Here is a 20519-nt window from a genome sequence, read left to right as displayed (position 1 = left end):
ATGAAGACATCATTTAGTAGTAACATAGCAAGCTGTAAAACGACACATCCTGCAATCTACACAAAGCATATTTTAACACATAACAAACAATAATAAATGAGATGAACATGAAATGTCACCGAACACGGAAACAACCTCCATCATCCCCCCACTTGCTTGGTGGTGGCTGAGAAATTCTCAAACAGAGATTTGACTTGTCAGGCCAAATGTCTCATTATAATACTCCCCCCACCCATCCACCCACCCTCTCCAGCCCTCCATGCCACGCTGGATTTAAATGTGTTTTACTGTTTGCTGAATGTGCCGCGATGTTCACGTCGCAGTTGAAATGCGTGACTGATTTAATAAGGATACTGTAGAGTGGAGCAGGGCCGCATGCCACAGCATTCTCACTTCGTCAAACCCAAACGGGGCTGAGGAGGCTTTCTGCTGAGTACCAATTTACACATGGCCCCACATCAAGGGGAATTAAATCAATGTTGCCTTTTCTCTACGTGTCAAACTTCAGGCCAACTGCAACGGCAGCTTAGTTGGGCTCTTAATCCGTCAAGAACAGAATAAAAGAGTTCCTGAGAAACATAAAGTTTAGCCATCGAATAGACGTAGCTTTTGGTTTAAAGGGCCTTGTCTGTTTCATACAGTGTGTGTGGGTGAATGTTGGGGGTAGGGGGTGTTAGGCCTAAAAAAAGAAAAAAAATCCACAGAAATGTCAACCCACTGTATGTATGTATTCATTTGGTGTATTCATTTAGAGAAATATGCAAAAACCAAGAATTACTGTCGACTTCTAGCTGTGTCCGGGTGCTGCTACTGCTAGGGTGGTTTCTGCTCATCTAATAACCCCCCAGATTTAATCATGTGCATCCGTGCAGCCGTCAAGTGTGTGTGGGAGGGAGTCAGTTGGAATATTCTAGTAATTAGCAGAGCTTCTTTTAAGGAATCTGAAAGGGAGAAATTAATTTCAGCATCAGGACAGGCAGCCCCCTCAGGCTATTTCTGTTAGCCTGCCTTTAGAATCACACATTAGAATCACTCACTTTGCATTGAGGATGAACAGATACTTGTATGATAACATGAGCATTAAGACTGAGGTAAATGCACATACAGTATATCTAACATCAGTACAGTGACAGTCAATCTTGTCCTTGGCTCCAAGAATGGTGCAGCATGTGGTGATTGAACTAATTGAATAATTAATGTCATTCATTTTCAGAAATGAAAAATGTAAAGTTATTACTCAACCTCAGAGGTACATTTATCACGATTGGATATGGATGTGAAATAGACACCAATGAATGCTACATCTACCACAGAAAGATGGAAGGAGTTGATGCATATTTCAATGTACTAGGGCAGTGAAACAAACAAGCAAACAAGCAAAGATTTCCACAAGTAACACAACAAACAGAATAAGCAATTTCAACCCAGTACTTCCCACAGCAGAATTGTATTTATTGTGTTTTGAGATTACATCAAGTTAAACAAAGGGAAGCCAAACATAACATGCACAAAATATATGAGGAGACACAGTGAAGACTAGACCGCCTTCCTCTCTTTCACACAACCTCAGTGAACAGGGGTGGGGGGGAGGGGTCAAAGGTGAAAGGTTAGAGGTAGAGTCCCTCTGGCGTGCCCTCTTGCTTCTTATACAGGACGTTCTCCTTGGACTTCTTGAAGTCCTCGTTGGTGACCTTCATCCTGCGCTCTCTGAGGGCCATGAGACCAGCCTCCGTGCAGATCGCCTGAGGACACGGCCGGGCAGATTCAGTTCAGTATTACAGTACATTAAATAGGCCAACCGTATGTTTCACATTACATGAGTTATAGACCTGGGAGATGGTCAAAGAAGCCTTGTCTCTTTCATCACAGGGGAGTGACAAGAAAATGAAACGGCCCTATTCAGAAACCTTCCAAGCACAATAGTCCTTTCCTTCCTCCCTTCTTTTACAGTATCACAGATTTGTCATGTCTGCAGAGCAGACAGCAATGTAGTGGTTACATGGGCTTTCACCTATCTAATAGTGCCAAATCAGTCATCAACTCACAGAGAGCAGCAAGGAAGGAATGATACACTCACAATGTATCTAAACAGGGCCTAGCATAGGTTTTGAGAGTGGTCAGATGAAGCCACTAGAGGGCAGCACAGCCATGTCAGCGCAAGTCTGCCAATAAACCATGTCACCAATGCTTGGACTGGATGGTGGTCAATAGGGTGTGCAGGCTTTCATTCTAGCTTGGCACCAACACACCTGGGCTAGAACAACATGCTGGGCTGGAACTAAACCCAGGACGACGTTTGGTGGCTACTGCTTTACTGTATTTCAGGGCGGTCCTATGTGCGTTTTAGATCATACATGTCCTACCTTAATGTCTGCGCCAGAGAGGTCGTCTTTGGCCAGGATGAGGTCATCCAGGGTGACATCATCGGCGACCGTCATCCTGCTGGTGTGGATGGAGAAGATCCTCCTCTTGGTCTTCTCATCCGGGAGTGGGAACTCGATCTTCCGGTCGATTCTCCCTGGAATAGAAAACCCCGGGACAAGAGTGAGGTGTTTGATACTAACACAGGAGGAAGAGAGGAACGGATACCACGCTTTTTTTTCCTCGCAAATAGCTGTGGTGAATATTACTGCGTTCCATTCCAGTACTAGAAAACAGCTTTGAAAGTCTCAATCTGTTGCTGGTGACTGTGAAGGTCAAGGAGCCCGTGAAACAGATGGAGCTCATTACGAAAACAAGAACCTGCATTAGTTTTAGATCCTCGATATACACTCACATTAAGGTTGTTTTATCCCAGTCGAGAGGAACAAGTCCCACTTGTTACAAGGTCACACAGACACCATGTTTACATGGAATCTAACTGCTTGGGTGTAATAAGTGCATAACTACACAGTGGTGACAGTCGACAGAGAGAGAAAGCGCAAGTAACAGTGAGTCTAGTGAGAGAAAAGAAAGGGAGGGAGGGAGGGAGGAAGGGGGGAGGAGAGAGAGAGCACGCCCTACCAGGTCTGATGAGTGCAGGGTCCAGGGTCTCTATCCTGTTGGTGGCCATGATGACCTTGACGTCCCCTCGAGAGTCAAACCCGTCCAGCTGGTTGAGCAGCTCCAGCATGGTCCTCTGGATCTCCCTCTCGCCTCCAGAGTTCGAGTCATACCTACAGGCCAGAGACAACGGTTAGAACACACACACACACACACACACACACACACACACACACACACACACACACACACACACACACACACACACACACGTGTTACGAGGTGGCTGTGAGTGTACTGTATGCGGTACCTTTTAGTCCCGATGGCGTCGATCTCGTCGATGAAGACGATGGAGGGGGCGTGTTCCTCTGCCACTCTGAAGAGCTCTCGGACCAGCTTGGGCCCGTCTCCCAGGTACTTCTGGATCAGCTCAGAGCCCACCACACGCAGGAAGGTGGCCGACGTCTGGTTGGCCACCGCTTTAGCCAGCAGGGTCTTGCCTACAGTAGCATAGCCACACAGGGACAGTGTATCAAGCCTCGGCCTTGTATCCAACTACTAGAGGTATACCTAGTAGGCATTTGTTCTATTTTGTAAATTGGTAAATTTGTTTTTGCTATTTTGTACATTTGTTGTTAATATTTTGCTATTTTTTACTTTTTGTGAATATTTTGCTTATATATATTTTTTTTTTTTTTATGTCCCATGCACCAACCTCACCAAGTCTATTTCCTGTATGTGCAAATATACTTGGCCAAAAAAAGAATTGTGATTCTGATTTGCTGGTGTGCGTGTAGCTGTATCGTAATAATGTCCTAATAATGTCCTGTATCTTAATAATGTCTGCCTCCTCTTATGTTAGTTTTTTCCATACTGACACACTGTAAAAGCTATTAGATTTCATAGTAACATTCTCAGTCCAAATGATAACATTGTTGTTTGTTTATGTAACACAATATGTGGCTTGGTCCAACTCACCTGTACCAGGTGCGCCATAGAGAATAACTCCTTTGGGAGGTTTGATCCCCATCTCCTCATAGTACTCTGGATGGGTGAGGGGGAGCTCCACTGACTCCTACACAGACAAGACACAGACAAAAAACAAAAGAGTGCAGTCAGCATCTTTGTCAATGAAGACAGCTAAAACGCTGAGGAACATAACACGTTCACTTGTATTTTCTCATGTCATTTAACGTTCCTTGCATCCTAACACTATCGTAACTATCGTTACTAAAAAATCTGTTTCATTTGCTCTGAAATGTTGACATAGTGGCAGAGCCAGGTCGACAAGATGGCGCAGCGCCCCTCTTACATTCTTTGGGGGAGAACCCTGAGTTAGGCTCTATATAACACAGCACTGTGTTGTGATATTGTGGCCCTCTCCTACTCCAGTGTGGTGGAGCGGTGTACCTTGATCTCCTGGATCTGGCTGTCCAGGCCTCCTATGTCAGCGTAGGTCTCCTGGGGGGCCTTCTCCACCTTCATCACCGTCACCAGCGGGTCCGTGTCGTCCATCAGCACCCCGATCACGGCGTGCACCTACAGGGTGGAAGCACACAGAGCAAATGAATGGCGGCAAAGTTGTTTACTGTCTGTCAAAAATAGTTATTTTCTTTTTTCTTTTCACACCACAATTGACAACCTGAAACACCTCTCACCCCCAGATACGTACAGCTATACACAATAAACAAGGTGATGTCATTCACTACTGAGCCCAAACACCAACCCAAACACTATCCGATGTCTATTCTTATGTGTGGGACCCTGCATCACATCTATCACAATATAACGGCCTTGAACAAAGTCAGAAACGTGAAGGCTGACCTAACGGTTACTGCACAGAGACCGAGGCCAAGGCATCAGACACACGCACTCCTGTGTGTCATACAGAGACAGTCCTTTACCTTGTGGTTGAGCAGGACAGAGCAGCCGGGCTCCAGCAGGTCTTTATCTACAAAGGACAGGATGCTGACGTAGTGCTCGGACCCTACGGATGTGGACACGATGGCGTGGTTGTCATCTATGATCTCCTCCAGGTTCCCCACAGACATGGGGGTCCCTCTCAGGTCGTCCACCTTTGACCTCTCCTCCTGCAGAAGGGGGCACAGGGAACCAAGGTTAGACACGCTGTTGCAGAAACTATGGTGGACGCGTAACCAGGCCATCACAGAACACAGCTTGGTTCTGCACCATAGTGTTATTAAGCAATTAGAAATGTAAATGCACCAGATAGATACATATCAAATCTGTTTCTATCATTCTAGGGTCAGTACCTCTTGTTTCTCCTCCAGAGGCTTCATCTGCTCCTGGTTCCTGATGAACTCCTCCTCCATCAGCAGGTAGTCTTTGATCCTGTCCTGCTTCAGCAGCTTCAGTCTGCAGTGTGTGTGAGGGGTTACTGAAAAGGGGGGAACACAAGAACAGGAACACACACAGTGTCAAGTTTTAATAAAAAAAGATTGTCTTAATGGTTCAGACTCCAAATAAACAAGAGGCCAGGAGCATTACCTAAAGGTAGCTTGCTGGCTGCATCAGGTCCCCTTGACTTCTTCTTCCTCTTCCCAACCCTGGAGGGAATGGGAGGTTCATACTTCTTCTTCTTATCCTGTCAACGTAATAATGTGTGTCAGTAGAAGCAGATGAATACAAGCAGAAATAAACGGAGTCAGTCAGTCAGTCAGAACCCACCATTTGGCCCCAAAACACCATTGGAACACACTAGCCTAGTTGGTACATAGCGGTCTGTCATTCTTACCTTGTCATCCTTCTTGCCTCCTCCTGGACCACCTCCACTCTGGCTCTGACCCTGAGAAAATAAAGATACAATAGTCAACACATGCCCAGGCAGTAGAAGAAGTAGACCAGACCTAAACTTTCAACGATCGGTTACTAGAATTGAATGCCTAATGCAGAAGTGGGCCGCGGCGCTACTAGCTAGCCAGACCGTGACAACGGCAGTTTGAAGCTTGAAGGCTAACAGCATTGGCTAATGTTTATACATCAAAACACTGTTGTACATGATAAATACATGTAGCTTATCTGGCTAGCTAGCTAATGATGTCATTAATGGATTACTTGGCTAGAAGACTATTGTATTCGCTTGCAAACAATACGCTTTTTATGAATGGATGGGCTTGCTAAGATTAGCTTGCTGCTAGCTAAATAATGATGTGGGGATTACGCAGTAAACATGTTTCAACAATAAATCAACAATATAAAAGTTAATTTCTTTATCAAATATAATGTCATATGTCCAATATCAAAATGCATTATGACAGAAATAACATAATATTTGAGAGAACATTTTTGCCAGAAAGATTTTTGCTTGCTCACTTACCATTGTTTCTTGTCGATCTAAATTGACGTCACTCTACGGAACGCTAAGTAGGACAGTCCTGGATGAAAAATGTACCCCCGTGAACGTACTAAATTTCCCAGATTCACTCAACCCCTCCTCTCTAATTCTCTGTTGGATGTGGTTTGAATTTGTTCAAGAGAGTCAATTCAGCAGTAAATAAATAAAGATAAATCCAGAAAAGAAGACTCCCAAGGCAGGTCATTTAGTGTAAAAGCCTAATGCTGTGCAGCAGCAGCAACAGCAGCAGCATCAGCATCTTGCTACTTCAATGGCCTTTCAACCAGCATGAGTAGGTTCGTTTGAGTTATTTACATTGCATTGGAATTCTCCTCAGGCATACTCGATTTATTATGCATTAAAGAATAACATTAACTGCATAATTTTACATGCTATACCCAAGTGACAGCTCTCATAACGATGATGTAGCGTCCTGTAGGCTTATTGACATTATTGATGTAAGACCTTCTCTTGCCTATGTACTGTTAGATTAAAATAATAAATCAAGTAGGCTTTCTATTGCGAAATATCTCTCTTTTAACTAGGGCTTGGATTCACAGAAGTGCCTTTATTTTCCCTGTGCATTGACTTACTAACAGAGTCATGCTGTAAAACAGTATTATTGGGATGACACCTGCCTCTTCATAATGCTCTAAACCTCATTAAATGCTTTAGAATGACATTGTAATATGCTGATGATTCTTGCAGTCTATTTACACAAAGGTTTAGGGTTTCAAATGTTTTATGAATGACACCAGGGTTATTTTTGTGCAAAATGACTATGCATATGTCTGGTATTTTGTCAGAGCCCAACGTTGATTGATTGATTAGGTTTTCAAATCAAATCAAATCAAATTTTATTTGTCACTTATATCACATACAGTTGTAATTGACATAGTGAAATGTTTTGGGATCTTGCTCCACGCTCAACAACAGCAGTCAGCAACAATCAACAATTGAATAAGTAATAAACTTAAGTAATAAAAAGTGACAAACACTGACAATAAAGTGACAATAGTATTAGTGCAATAATTCCAGTGTGCAATAGTATGTGCAATAATGTCAGATGTCAAGGGGGGGGGTTGAGGTAGTGACAGTTGAGCAGGGGGCGGGGGCGTGGGGGGGTAGGGGGGGGGGGGGGTAGGGGGGGAGTGGTTAGCTGAGCAGTCTCATGGCCTGTGGGTAGAAACTGTTCCGGAGCCTGTTGGTCCGGGTCTTTCTTTTTTTTTTTTTTTACTGACGCTAATGGGTTTTTCAGTCTTTGGCTCAGCACCACCTTATGTGGACTACTGTAGTACATCTGTCTGGTCTTGTGTCGCCCTTATACACTGACAAAAGGCCCAGAATATCCAGCCATGTTAACACCTTCACACTCCAATTAAACATGTGCAGCCATGTGGCAGACATGGCAGGCTTTTGGGGAGTCGTGACTTAACGAGGCATATTCAACAAAGAGCCATTGTGACTACACGTGACTTGAACAACCCAGCAAGTGAGTCACGTTCTATGGTAACACCTTGGATGAAAGAGAGAGAGAGAGAGAGAGAGATGGGGAGAGAGATTTGGAGAGAGAATGGGAAACAGAGAGAAAGGGAGAGAGAGAGAGAGATGGGGAGAGAGATTTGGAGAAGGAGGGAGGGAGGGGGAGAGAGAGAGAATGGGAAAGAGAGATTTGGAGAAGGAGGGAGGGAGGGGGAGAAAGAGAGAATGGGAAAGAGAGAAAGGGAGAGTGAGAGGGTGAGCTCCATGGCTGTTTTTCTCTTCTTTGGGAGATGTTTCAGCCTATCATTGTTACTCTCTGTCAGTGTGTTAAAGTGAGCTAGTTAGCCCCAGTTTGTCTCAGCTGAAAAAGTATAATTTTCTCCATAGCAACCTGGTATCTTTTATAATGACAGACTGCTTTGTTACAACTGAAGTTGATTCATTTGTAATACATCTGTACTTCATAGGTCATAATGCTAGCCTGTGGTCTAGCCTATGCAAGGTTCTCAGCCGTGGCATACAGTATGTAAAGATTAGAGCCTTTTGTGTGATGCTGTGTAAGAATATTGTCAATGCCAGGGCCCAGGTATTTAAAATAATGATTTAGCCTACTTTCAGGTTATAAGCACTAAAATGACCTTATAAAACATGAAGAAGACCACCAGACAAGATACAGATCAGATTTATTCATAATTTTGAATAGTATTCAACAGTTGTAATTGGTTTGTCAACGGTATAGTCAGCGAGTAATACTGTACATTGATTGCTTTGAATGGATGAAATAAGAAAGCAGCAACCATCTTTAAACTGATGAGCAACATTTCTAGCCTTTGCTCAATATCTTGTATAACCAATTCAATTGATCACTGTATTCATTAGATCGCCATTTTGTACAAAAATATCACAACATATCAGCTGTCAGTATTCAGACCCCCATCGTCTTTTCACTGAGTTCTTGTCAACTTAATTGGGGCTATCAGAGTTAACTGAGGTATTGTAGCAGGGAAGACATACACGATAAATTGGAAACCAGGCATCCAGCACTAAGATCAGTGACTGGAGCCTGTGGGAGTCTCACTCTGTAATTTGAATGTCTTTTCTGATGCGTTCACAAAGAAATGCAAAGAGGCGTAGAGATAGCACTTCGCATCTGAACACTTCTTCCTTAGCTCTGCCTTTCTGGTTCCACATAGCCAGCCAGCCAGCCAGCCAGCCAGACGGCCCCTCTTTTCACAGATGTGTCTGTCCGTCTCCCAGTCTCTCATCCTGGTTTCAAAATAGAACAAGAACATCACACCTCGGCGGGAACAATTAGCTTAAAGCACCTGAAACCGGCCTAACCTAGAGTGACACTTTTCACTGAATTAACATCAACATTCCAGTCCCATATACAGTATACTGTAAAGTAGGGAGCCATATTGTTGGTTTGTACGCTACATTATGTTGCTTGATTAGTGTGTGCCAAGTGAACCAAGAGATTGAACAGTCTCTAGTAAAAATGGAATCTCTTTCCATATTCTCTGTTTTGTTTCCTATGTAGGTCCCCCTTTTGTTTTGTTTGTTTGTGTGTTTTTTATTTATTTTTTTACCTGCAGCCGGTTTGTCTGAGGATGGATTAGAGCATAGTGCCAGGGAATATCCATTAGAGCTGATGGAAATAACAAGGCTGCTGTTGTTTGCTTTTTTTCTTCTGCCCATATTCTGTCTCGGTCGCATCCAGCCACCTACTGTGTAATGTCTGTGGGAAGGAAGAGGGAAGGGATTACATTCCTTTCCTACAGGCGATGTGTCCCTATTGTTGCTCAGTGATTTCTTAGACACAGTAGAAAAACACAATTTTTCAACCCAAATGTAATTCATCGACATTCGACAAAAAAGGTAACCAAGTTCAGAGTGAATGTATAGGGTGTTGTTATCGCTGTGACTGGCAGTTGGTACCAAGGGTGGTAAATGCTGGGCGGAGAAAGTTGAAAACCTTCGGCTTACAAGGTCTGTTGGGCAGCGTTCTGTCACCATGGAAACTGAGTTCATAACCACCACATTCCAGTAGCCTAGTCTGATCCAGATATGTGTGACTCCAGCGAAGCAGATCATGCATCATTCATATCGTTTTGTACCTCTTGAGAGGATTGGAGTGGGTGGCAAAGGTTTTTTCCTTCTAACAATGGTTATGTATGAAGTCGATAGGATCATGTAATTCTTAAATTGATAGGGTCATGTAGTTCTCCTGGAATGGACAGCTTGATAAGGCTGGGATGACGCGTCAGTCCTCTTGTTTACCTATTTGTTTATTTATGTATTCACCCCATTAAGATAGAGATCTCTTGTACAAGGGAGCTCTCTCATAGTCTCTCTGTTTCTCTCAATCAGCCTATCTGTCCACACTGGTCTCTGCTAGGCGGTTGTTCATGATGCCCAGGGCCCCGACGCCCCCTGAGAAGCCGTTATGGCGCGAACTGGAGCCAGACTGGCGAGGATGCCCGTTGGCCATCTCTGACAGCTGCTTCTGCATGATGGCCAGGTTCACCTTGGGAGGTAAAAAGACAAATTCAGAGAATGTTTGCTCTCTCCAAACATCGCTTGCAGCCATAACAACAATCTCCACCAACTCATTTGATTCAAATCCCACGATCTTGAACCCAGAGCACATGTGGAACCAGCCTTTGAAATATAAGAACACTGTCAGCACATTCCAGAATTGCTATGTTTATTATGACATCAGCCACTCCCAAGGTTATTTATGATCAACAGACAGTCAGCGACTCTTCACTCTCACCTTATTGGCTGCCAGGAAATCCCTCATGGAGATCATTTCCCCGGACATCCGCCGCCCGTCCGCCTCGCTGTCGTTCACGGCGTCCGTCTCGATGGAGGGTTCCCGGCGGGCGCGCAGGTGCCCGGGCACTACCACGTTCCTGCGGGGGTGTCTATGCGGGTGACGGACCCCGCTCACCGGGCAGCGACATGGCGCCTCCAGCCTCCGCAGCAGCCAGTTGAGCACCTGCTTGATGACGATGGAGATGACGTTGAAGAGGGAGTAGATGCAGCACACCCCGGTGAGTATAAACAGGAAGTTCCCCAGCCGGTAGGCGTAGGCAGTGGCCTGGCCCTCGTAGGTGGTGGCCTGGCCCTCGTAGGTGGTGGCCTGGCCCTCGTAGGTGGTGGCCTGGTCCTCGTAGGTGGTGGCCTGACCCTCGTAGGTGGCTCTCTGGCTGCTCACCATGTCCCCGAACCCAATGGTACTAAAGGCTACAAAGCAGAAGTAGAGGGAGTCCAGGTAGTCCCAGCCCTCAGCGGCAGAGTACATCGCAGAGGCGCAGCAAGAAACCAAGATGGCTGCCACACCCAGGATCAACATCACACAGTACACAGAGGGCTTCCAGCCTGCTAGCCCCTCCCCTCTTCCGCCGCTCCCCCCGGAGAGACGGCGGCCATTTTGAGGGAGCACGGCTTTGCGGCGGCGGCGGCGTTGGTGGCAGAACTTGAGGACAAAGGCGATGACTGTGATGACGCGCTCCAGGAAGAGGTTGAAGAACAAGATGGTGGCGGCGCATCCTATGAGGCCGTAGAACATGAGGAACACTTTCCCTCCGATAGTCGCAGGCGTTGTCATACCAAACCCTGAGCACAAAGGAAGGAAATTATTCTAAAGAACACAACAGGAGGACAGCTATTGATGAAAACCTGTGATTATCTCATCTATCTACACACGCATGCACGCACACATACACACACCCTACCCTGGACATTGGACACACTGGAGAGTGTACGTGTGTGTGTGTGTGTGTGTGTGTGTGTGTGTGTGTGTGTTCTAACCTTTATAATAGCTATGGATGAAAACCTGTGATTATCTCATCTATCTATACACACGCAAGCACACACACATACACACACACTACCCTGGACACTGGACACACTGGAGAGTGTGTGTGTGTGTACATGTGTGTGTGCGTGTTCTAACCGTTATAACAGCTATGGATGAAAACCTGTGATTATCTAATCTATCTATACACACACATGCACGCACACATACACACACACTACCCTGGACACACAGGAGTGTGTGTGTGTGTGTGTATGTGTGTGTTTGTGGATGTTGGGAGCAGTAGTTCCAGCTTCTTTGACACATAGGAACAGGAATTGAACTCTGCTTCTCTGGTGCCAATGCTGTTGCTTAATTGAGTGAGTGAGTGAGTGAGTGAGTGAGTGAGTGAGTGAGTGAGTGAGTGAGTGAGTGAGTGAGTGAGTGAGTGAATGAGTGAGTGAGTGAGTGAGTGAGTGAGTGAATGGGTCCCCTTATTCAACCTTGGCACAACGCCACTACCTCTCTTCAGGAACCGGGTTGCCATTGGTGACAACGTTCTGCTCGACCTCACCCCCAGTGTTAACGTAGGCTCCTCTTACACATCTTACTTCCTCTCCACATTTAAAAGTTCAAATTGCCAGCGTTGTCTGTGACACTAATTAGAGGTTGAATTTTCCTTGTAGATTTCTAACAGTCTGGTCTCTTATAGGGTTATGGACTCAATAGTTACGATTAGTTATTGTTCCATCCAGCTATACTGATCGCTGCATCTATTCTATATCATTTGAGATTAACAATGGCCTTCCATTTACTTCCATTCACTGGCTGAATCTCATTATTAAACCAATACGTTTGGAGTGTAAGACACCTTGCCAACAATACAGTGATGGAATGGTTTTGATCTTGTATCACATTTTAGATCAAATCAAATTCCAGAGAAATGCAGATATTACATTTGTCCTAGTTTAGTACGGAATGAATACAGATATACTGTAAAATGGCTGAATTGTTAATGCAATGTTAGATAGATAGATGATAGATAGGTACTTTATTGATCCCAGAGGGGAAATTAAGGCGTTACAGCAGCTCACGTCACAAACAACAACAACAAAATAAAGTGACAATAGAATAATAGAATAGACATCTGAAACATTATATATAGTAAGAACAGTCCAGTATGTTGACATAATAAAGTTGGGGCATATAAGGGCTCTTTGCTGTGTTTGCTGAGCTATAAAGGGACAAAGACGAACCCTTTTGTGCCATAAATACATTCGCCATGGCTTTGTTTTTACAACACAGGGTCTTATCTACACAGTCTGTATGCAGGCGTCTTGGGGACGAGTTTAACTGCAGTGCAATTAGCCCTTATTGCGTTAATTGAAGGGGTTCTCCCCGAACAATTAGACTAATGGAATTGTATCACAATACGTAAAAATCTTATTGACGATAAGAGCAGAATAACTTCTCAGTATTGGGCCCGATTTTACCTTTAGTTAAGTTGAAAAAGCTTGTCACATATTATTGATCCGTTATACGTTATTATTTGTCATGTTATATTCAGGAGCTGTAAGCGTGATGGTGATTAGGGACAAGACAAGACAAATCTCACCAATGGTTGAAACCACGGTGCCCACGAAGTAGAAGGCACCAGTAAAGTCCCATCGAGGTCGGATCGTGTCCACACGGATACCTGCCACGTTAGCCTCTTCATAGTTTCTCAGGAAGTTATTCAGTTCTATCTTACTCAGGTTGTACTTTTGACTGAAATGTTCAAACCTTTGCGCCCAGCGCTCCTTCGCCTCCCGCTCCATCGGCTGCTCCAGTGCTGAAAAGACAGCGGCGCCACATAGGAGGTAGAGGACTATGAACACCGCCAGCATCAGGAACCTTGCATTATCCTCATTTAGTGGACCGAAGCCGCAGCAGCAGCCGCTCCGACAAGCCATTATGTTGTTGTCACAGTGGAACAGGTGGGAGGGACCCGCTGCAGCGTCGCTTCATATCTAACACACAATTTTCATCAGCTGTCTTTCGTTTCGGGGGAGGGGGGGGGGGGAATAAGTTCATGACGATGACAACAACTCTATACAATGTGCAATACAGTTTGACGGTTTGGAGAGCGAATAAAGCCACAGAGAAAATGAGGCAAGTTTACCTCGATGAGTCAACAGCTGTGCACCTGTCATTGTGAAATGTTTGTTATCCAAGGCTCAGTTGCTTTCACAGCTCCTCTCATGGGAAGTCCAATGTATGACCTATTCACCAGAATGTAAACCTGACGTCGTCCATGTTTGCGCGTAAAATATATACATGTATATACATCAATGTATTTACACCACAATTCACAGTGCAAACGGTGGGAGTTTAAAAGTTCTTATATAAATAACAAAATCTCACGTCGTTCTCCGAGCACCAACCTGTGGGTTTAGGAAAAGAGTTGTGATGACGCTGCGTTCGATGAGCATCCTCCTGCCTCTCCAAAGGCGTCCTCTTCGCTGATGCTTACGTATAGCTTAGCCTAGCTCACACAATGGACCATCTCTGAGCGACAAAGTCTACAGCACGTACCAAAGGCTTAAACCAACAACAGCAAGACACTCGGCGCAAGCGAACAAGAGAACTTTAATAAAACCTGTATAGGAAAGCACAATTTATTTAACAACTATAAACTCCTTCATAAATTAAGGTGATGAAGAAGTGATACTATTTCCAGAGAAAATAAGTAGGCTTACAGCAAATATTTATAACATTAACCGAATCTAACTGCAAACAACTTTGTATTAAGCCTGGTCTATGGACCAGAAGGGACTTTAATATGAGTTGAGCAGCAATAATGCTAAGCATGATTCCAACATTTGGGACCATTTCTGCTCTGAGCATTGGAGACTGACATTATTGTGTCTTCAGAGATGGATCAATATTACTTGACCTTTCCAGCTGGATTGAGAAATCATGCTTTAGATGCTCAGGGATACCCAGAGACGATGTGAGCAAATGTCACAATGTGACTCGCGTAGAAATGCATAATTCAAAACCACATGGACAAGCAATGAAAGGCTATTTTTATCATTTCTGAAAATAAAGCATATATTTGAGAATAAGTTAACCCTAATGTTGCTGGTATGGTGGAGAGGTCCAATATTGATCCTGGTGTAGGCCTAGTGGAGAATTTCAGTTTAGCTCCCAACATTTTCCAGACCTTGGACAGATAATAGATGTAGCACCCACACAGACTATCCTGTGATCTTGGCAGGCTTGCTGATAATCAACAGTAGTTGTGATGGACTGAGCTGTGTGTTTCTCTATAAGCCAATAAGGAATGATGACATTGCTCACTCTATCGCCATCACACTGTGTTTCTGCTGCTTGCAGCTCAATTTACTGAAGATTGATTTCGGGCTTTGAAGAAAGCACTGTGGGACACCTGTTTGTTGTAGATTAAAAAAAGGACAGCACAGCAAGACGTCTAATCAGACAGCCCTGCAAATACCTGGCTTCCCTGAACACACACACACACACAGACACACAGACACACACACACACACACACAGACACACACACACACACACACACACACACACACACACACACACACACACACACACACACACACACAGACACACACACACTCACACACACACTCACACACACACACACACACGCATGCACACGTGCACGCTCACACACACACCCCTTGAGTCAGCTTGCACTGTATGGGTGTAACATATGCTCTTGATTTGTTTGTTTGTCGACTCCCCAAGCAACCCATTCACAATCCCGGTTGACACATAAAGCTTGCACTTGACCTGCTTTAATAGCTATCCAGCCATAATACTATTTATTCTGCTATAATGCTACTGTTACTCATATACTGCTATACTGCACTGCTATATTATACTGCTTATATTATACTATATTATACTGCACTACTACTGATCATATATTGCACTACCTGTAAATACTGTTCATTGCACTTTCTGCTATTTTGCACTTCTGGTTAGACGCTAACTGCATTTCGTTGTCTCTGTACTTGTACTCTGCACAATGACAATAAAGTTGAATCTAATCTAATCTAATCTAATCTAATAATACAACATGAAAGGAATGTACAGTAAGTTAGTAACCTACTCTAGATTTCTAATGACACATCATTACGGTTCGGAGGACTGGGTAAGAGTATCTAGTACACCATCATTTACCATGTGACAGTCAACCCTGTGACACTAACAGGATACTATAGCATTATAAAAGCATTATTACTGGAATAGTTGGATATTCATTTTCAAATATCCAACACAAGTTGGTGAACCCTCACTAGAAAATTACCTGCCTATGGAGAAAGTCATGGAAGCTTGGTGTCCATGGAAACTAGCATTACAGAATAGGTTCAACTGAAAGAAAGAACAATAGTAGGTGTTAACAGTAAACCTGCAACTCCTTCATGGGAAGTCACGTTATATTCCTCTGCTTTATGATTTCCTGAGTTACTGAGACTGACTGTATTTATTGGACAGCCAACCACATTTCTCTCTCTTTTAGATACTATTTCTTTCTTTCTTTCTTTCTTTCTTTCTTTCTTTCTTTCTTCCCTCCTTCCTTTTTTTCTTTCTCTCTATACCCCCCCTACTCTCTTTCTTCCTCTCTCTCTATCTTGGTGTTGTGTTTCCTGCTTTACTTGTCAAAATACTTTTGTACAAAAGCAGCTATCAGCTTTATGTTAAGTTCTGTACTTTACAGTATTAAATATAGTTTTAAATGGACAATGCACATTAATCAACATGTCTATAAATGACCCAGTTTTAGCCAGCCCACTCATTTCCAACTGTATTCCCTGGGCAGGTGTTTACATTTCAAATGTTGAAACAAACATAGAGCATATACATATATGCTCTATGTTTCTATATATATATATACGACAAGGATACAGACGACAAGCATAGACACGTAGCACACATGACAAGCAACACTAAGCTAGCAGTTAGACAGAAAGGAAATACAACTTCATAAAAATAGATACACCCCATCCCTAGACACTTGCAAACTAACAAACTCCCTAGACACTTGCAAACTAACCAACACCAAGACAAACAACACCCCGCTCTCTCTTTCAATCTCTCAGCAGTACTTGTGCAGACCACAAAAGCTACAGTATCAGCTTAATCTTGTCTTCTCTCTATCTCTCTTCCTCTCTCTCTTCCTCTCCCTCTCTCTCTCTCATACAAGCTCCTCTTACAGCCGCAATTAAGCACGTTGTTTACTGCGATAATACATTTAAAGGTTATATTTATATGTTGATCGTATTTCCTAAACTGTAGGTCCAGCCACATATCTATTGAACATGATAGAAGAGAAAAGAGCTCTCTTATGCACTGTGCTCTTATGTCATAGACTGTGCTTAGTCTGTATTCTGTGACTGACTCAGGGGGTCAAGGGAATGGCTGTGCTGTTTGAGTGCGTCTGTGCCTGTGCGTCAGCCATCTGCAAACCTTTGATGTCCAGCACGCTCACAGCCCTTCAGAGTGTGAAGAAAGAGGTCTGTGGTGCTTTGAAGGCCATCGTACTAGTTCTGTATGGGCCATGGGTTGTCAACTAGCACATGTATGACAATTGGGGGTTATACTGTACTGTATGTCCGTGTGACTGACAAGCACACCTCAGATTGAGAACATTTGTCAGCTGTATAATGAGGGCACAGCAGGGGAGTGAGCATACAGTATGTCACTGATGTTGAGAAGTGTGCAAGGAGCAGGTGTCACACACGCACGCACACACGCATGCAAGCACTCTCTCAAACACACACGCACACACACTCATACACAGAAGTGTCAATCTACAGTATGTGTTGTTTTGGTTTGTGCATTGTGCTGAAACCAAATTGAATTGGATTGTATTGAAAACAGGCTAGAAGGCTACGATTTTGATGTGAAGTGTAGCATATGTTTTAGCTCAGTCTGGTTATAAAAGAACGCCTCCATTTCATTCAAACCGCATTGCAGTATAGCTATTTTTTTTCCCATGGTCAAATGAAATCAATGAATGTTTTTGGATACGCTCCTTATCATCAAAAGAGTCCTATGGGTATCATTGTGTGAGGAGTTCAATGCTGTTATGGCCGACAGGGCAAGTTATTATTCATAAGTTATTATTCACGTTCCTCATCCAACGTCCTGCAGCTGCACTGATTAAAGGCCCACACCAGCCAGTTTTGCTTCCTGGCTTTTCTTGAAAAAAAAAAAAACCCTCAAAGAATGGATGCATCGAGTCGTGACGTTGGCCATTCACAGAGCTATTTGGGAAAGTATCACCAAAGAACGGATGCACTGAGTGGCGACGTTAGTCATTCACGGAGCTATTTGGGAAAGTAATGCCAGAAGCAATTCTCAATGAAATTTGTCCCAAAAAAAAGCCAGCAAATGGACATGTACATCATCCTACGCTCTCAATAATAGTACATCTCAATCACAAAAGAGAACAGAAACTCCATCACGTTGGCGTTCTCGTTTGCTCTTCGGTAGTTGAATGAACCTTTTAACCCAACGTCTCGGTCAACAGACTTTCTTCATCATTTATTCATGTTCATTTTACTCTCCCTGCACCTGGAGCAGAAGAAAATGAGCTAAGGACTAACATTCATTTGTTTTGCAGCCAGACTTGACAATGACTGTTCTGATTCACTTGGATTCACTTGAGGACGATGAAGCACTGTGATTCTTTTATGAAGGTTCTGTACAGTAAAGATAGACTCAATGGCATGATGCTGTACTGAAGTGACCCATTTTCAGCATTCCTGCGGCAATAAAATGCAAGTGGTGTTGATTATCTATTTATTAAGCTATGTTTGTAGCTGTGGTTTTCCCATGAAAGCCCTGGTCTCGTAGCGAGAGTGTTTCTACAGTATACAGCTGCCCATGCTAGACCATTCTCCACAGCCTGAAGAGAGCCAGCAAGAGCAGCCTACAGTACTGATACTCACCAGCTACCTGATGTTACCCCTGAGCTAATGCTTCAGATGTGAAGCATTAGCATGGCTCTGGCGTACAGCCAGCTAAGTACCTTGCCAATGCGTAATACTTTAGTTAATTGAGCCAAATTGTACCTTAATCGTTAATGCGGCTATTTACTCTAATTAATGTTAAACAACTTTAAATGTATTTGCGAGTGCCACAGGTTTAAATTCTCTTCTACTCCCCCCCAATCTGCAAGCGTGACCAATGGCATTACATCGTATTTATATGTAAATTAAAACAACCAATCTGAATACATCAACATCAACATCAACATCAACATCATACAGATTTCTGAAGTGGCACGTGAAAGCATAACCAAACCTGTTACACAAGGTCTGAGGTATAACCTACTTTCTGTTTTTTCCTTCTTTTTTTTGTGATTGACAGCTTCCTGTGCATTTTGAGTAAAAGGTGAATGTGGGGGGGAGTCGGAATGTCAGAGATGTGGAATGACCACTTGGAGCAGGGGTGAGATAATTGCAGTTTGAGTTCATTCAGCAGGGCTACCACAGCCTTCGCCATTCAAAGTTCAACATAGTCCAGTAGATAAATATCATCACCATGGTTTCCAACAGATCTGTGACAGAAGTGGAGTTGCTGTTTTTCTGAGAAATATTTGAGAAGACTGATGTTGGTTGTTGATAACTGAGAGAGAGAGAGAGAAAGAGGAAGAGATAGAGAAAGAGGGGGGGTAGAGAGAAAGAGGGGGAGAGAGAGAGAGAGAGAGAGGAAACAAGATAAAGCTGATATAGCTTGTGGTCTGCTTTTGCACCAAAATACTGCTGTGTGAAGCAGTTGATGATTGTACAGGAAAATTAACCAAAAATACTGCTGTGTGACTAGAATCAGTACCATCACCAGAGTCACTGTAAATGTATGTGTGTGCACGCGTGTGTGCGTGTGTGTGCGTGTGTGTGTGTGTGTGTGTGTGCCACTGCTCTCTATGACCCTGTTGTCAGAGTGGTGCTCAAACACATTAGCGATTCCAGGGTCATACAGTGCCATTGATCTAGAGCAGAAGCTAAGGCCTTGGGAGTCAATTATAGGACAAGGGTCGTCTCAATCGACAGGGGCTGGTGGAGGTAGAAATCGTAGGACGGGCTCATTGAAATGCACGGAATGGCCCAGTGCATTTTAGCTTAGCTCGGCTCAGCTGGGTTTGGCGCAGTAGTGTTCAAAGAGTTTAAAGCGACTTGTTGTTCGTCGCTTTGGAAAAAGGCGTCTGCTAAATGTAAAAAATGTAAATGTAAAGCGACGTTCCACTATATTTACATGTTACAAAATAGTCCAATACAACACACAAATTCAACTCTGAAATACATTGCCAACCATAATGTAAAATGTGTCAGTTTTAGTTTCCAAATAAAATAGTCTGTTCTGTTTTAAACATACAAAACACATTGAGAAATACACAAGTAGCTGCCTTCCTTGGAGCAGTTGTGATTGATGGGAGGCGGGTCTACTGAACATCAGAGGTTTCTTCTTTTTGGCTATGCAGTCATTGTCGTGGCTCATGCACAGAGACACAGGAAAACGTAATAAAATAATGTCCAAAAGTGGGTTTAGAAATTATTTATCGAAAAACCAATACTGACTAATTATCCAGTTTTTATTATTTCCTAATTACCTTGATTTGAGTGTTTGCATGCACCTAAAAATTACTTGAGGTCATTTACCACATCAAATTCTAATGCAAAACAACTATATGATGTGAATGTAGTGGAGCATCTCTTTAAATACTAAAGATGCCGAGGCTGATGACGAGGGAGTGCTGAACATAACATCTGGCCTCCATCACTCACAGTGACAGCACTGGATGTCTTTATGACAAACCCAAACAGTATTGAGAGGAACAATGAATGAAAGTTCACAAACATCTGAAACA

General features: G+C 43.5%; 3 protein-coding genes across 4 annotated transcripts in view; 1 reads left to right on the top strand and 2 right to left on the bottom strand.

The window, feature by feature from the left end:
• The window catches only part of LOC310818174 (breast cancer metastasis-suppressor 1-like protein-A), a 409511-nt gene that overhangs the window by 38132 nt on the left and 350860 nt on the right, over window positions 1–20519 (top strand). The window lies entirely within an intron of this gene.
• Window positions 1432–6338, bottom strand: LOC310818522 (26S proteasome regulatory subunit 4). Its single transcript, XM_083689495.1, has 11 exons — window positions 6320–6338; window positions 5738–5788; window positions 5491–5587; window positions 5256–5380; window positions 4887–5072; window positions 4393–4521; window positions 3961–4057; window positions 3293–3482; window positions 3004–3155; window positions 2364–2518; window positions 1432–1742 (listed from the first exon to the last, which is right to left on the bottom strand). The coding sequence occupies exons 1-11, from the start codon at window positions 6320–6322 to the stop codon at window positions 1608–1610; spliced, it is 1320 nt and encodes a 439-aa protein (XP_083545621.1). The 5' UTR covers window positions 6323–6338; the 3' UTR covers window positions 1432–1607.
• kcnk13b (potassium channel, subfamily K, member 13b) lies at window positions 8504–13583 on the bottom strand. Of its 2 annotated transcripts, XR_014554696.1 has the most exons (4): window positions 13237–13583; window positions 10596–11440; window positions 10124–10346; window positions 8504–9557 (listed from the first exon to the last, which is right to left on the bottom strand). XR_014554696.1 is itself a non-coding variant. In XM_083688548.1 (3 exons), exons 1-3 carry the CDS (start codon window positions 13571–13573, stop codon window positions 10191–10193), a joined length of 1338 nt encoding a protein of 445 aa, XP_083544674.1. In that variant the 5' UTR covers window positions 13574–13583; the 3' UTR covers window positions 8504–10190. The 2 variants fall into 2 exon arrangements, 1 of the variants encoding a protein (XP_083544674.1); XM_083688548.1 differs by having other exon boundaries at window positions 8504–10346.

Source organism: Argentina silus, assembly GCF_951799395.1.
Source record: "Argentina silus genome assembly, chromosome: 17".
NCBI lineage: Eukaryota > Metazoa > Chordata > Actinopteri > Argentiniformes > Argentinidae > Argentina > Argentina silus.
Note: the sequence above shows the minus strand (reverse complement) of the source record. Positions and strands in the feature narration are given on the sequence as shown.

Excerpts from the sequence above, each read along its gene's own strand:
- LOC310818522 (XM_083689495.1), bottom strand. Across the intron at positions 5,073-5,255 it reads CTCTGGAGGAGAAACAAGAG|GAGGAGAGGTCAAAGGTGGA; the intron begins GTACTGACCCTA and ends CCCCTTCTGCAG. Across the intron at positions 1,743-2,363 it reads TCTCTGGCGCAGACATTAAG|GCGATCTGCACGGAGGCTGG; the intron begins GTAGGACATGTA and ends CCGTGTCCTCAG.
- kcnk13b (XM_083688548.1), bottom strand. The coding sequence starts at position 13,573 with ATGGCTTGTCGGAGCGGCTGCTGCTGCGGCTTCGGTCCACTAAATGAG. Across the intron at positions 11,441-13,236 it reads CACCGTGGTTTCAACCATTG|GGTTTGGTATGACAACGCCT; the intron begins GTGAGATTTGTC and ends CTTTGTGCTCAG. Across the intron at positions 10,347-10,595 it reads ATTTCCTGGCAGCCAATAAG|GTGAACCTGGCCATCATGCA; the intron begins GTGAGAGTGAAG and ends TTACCTCCCAAG.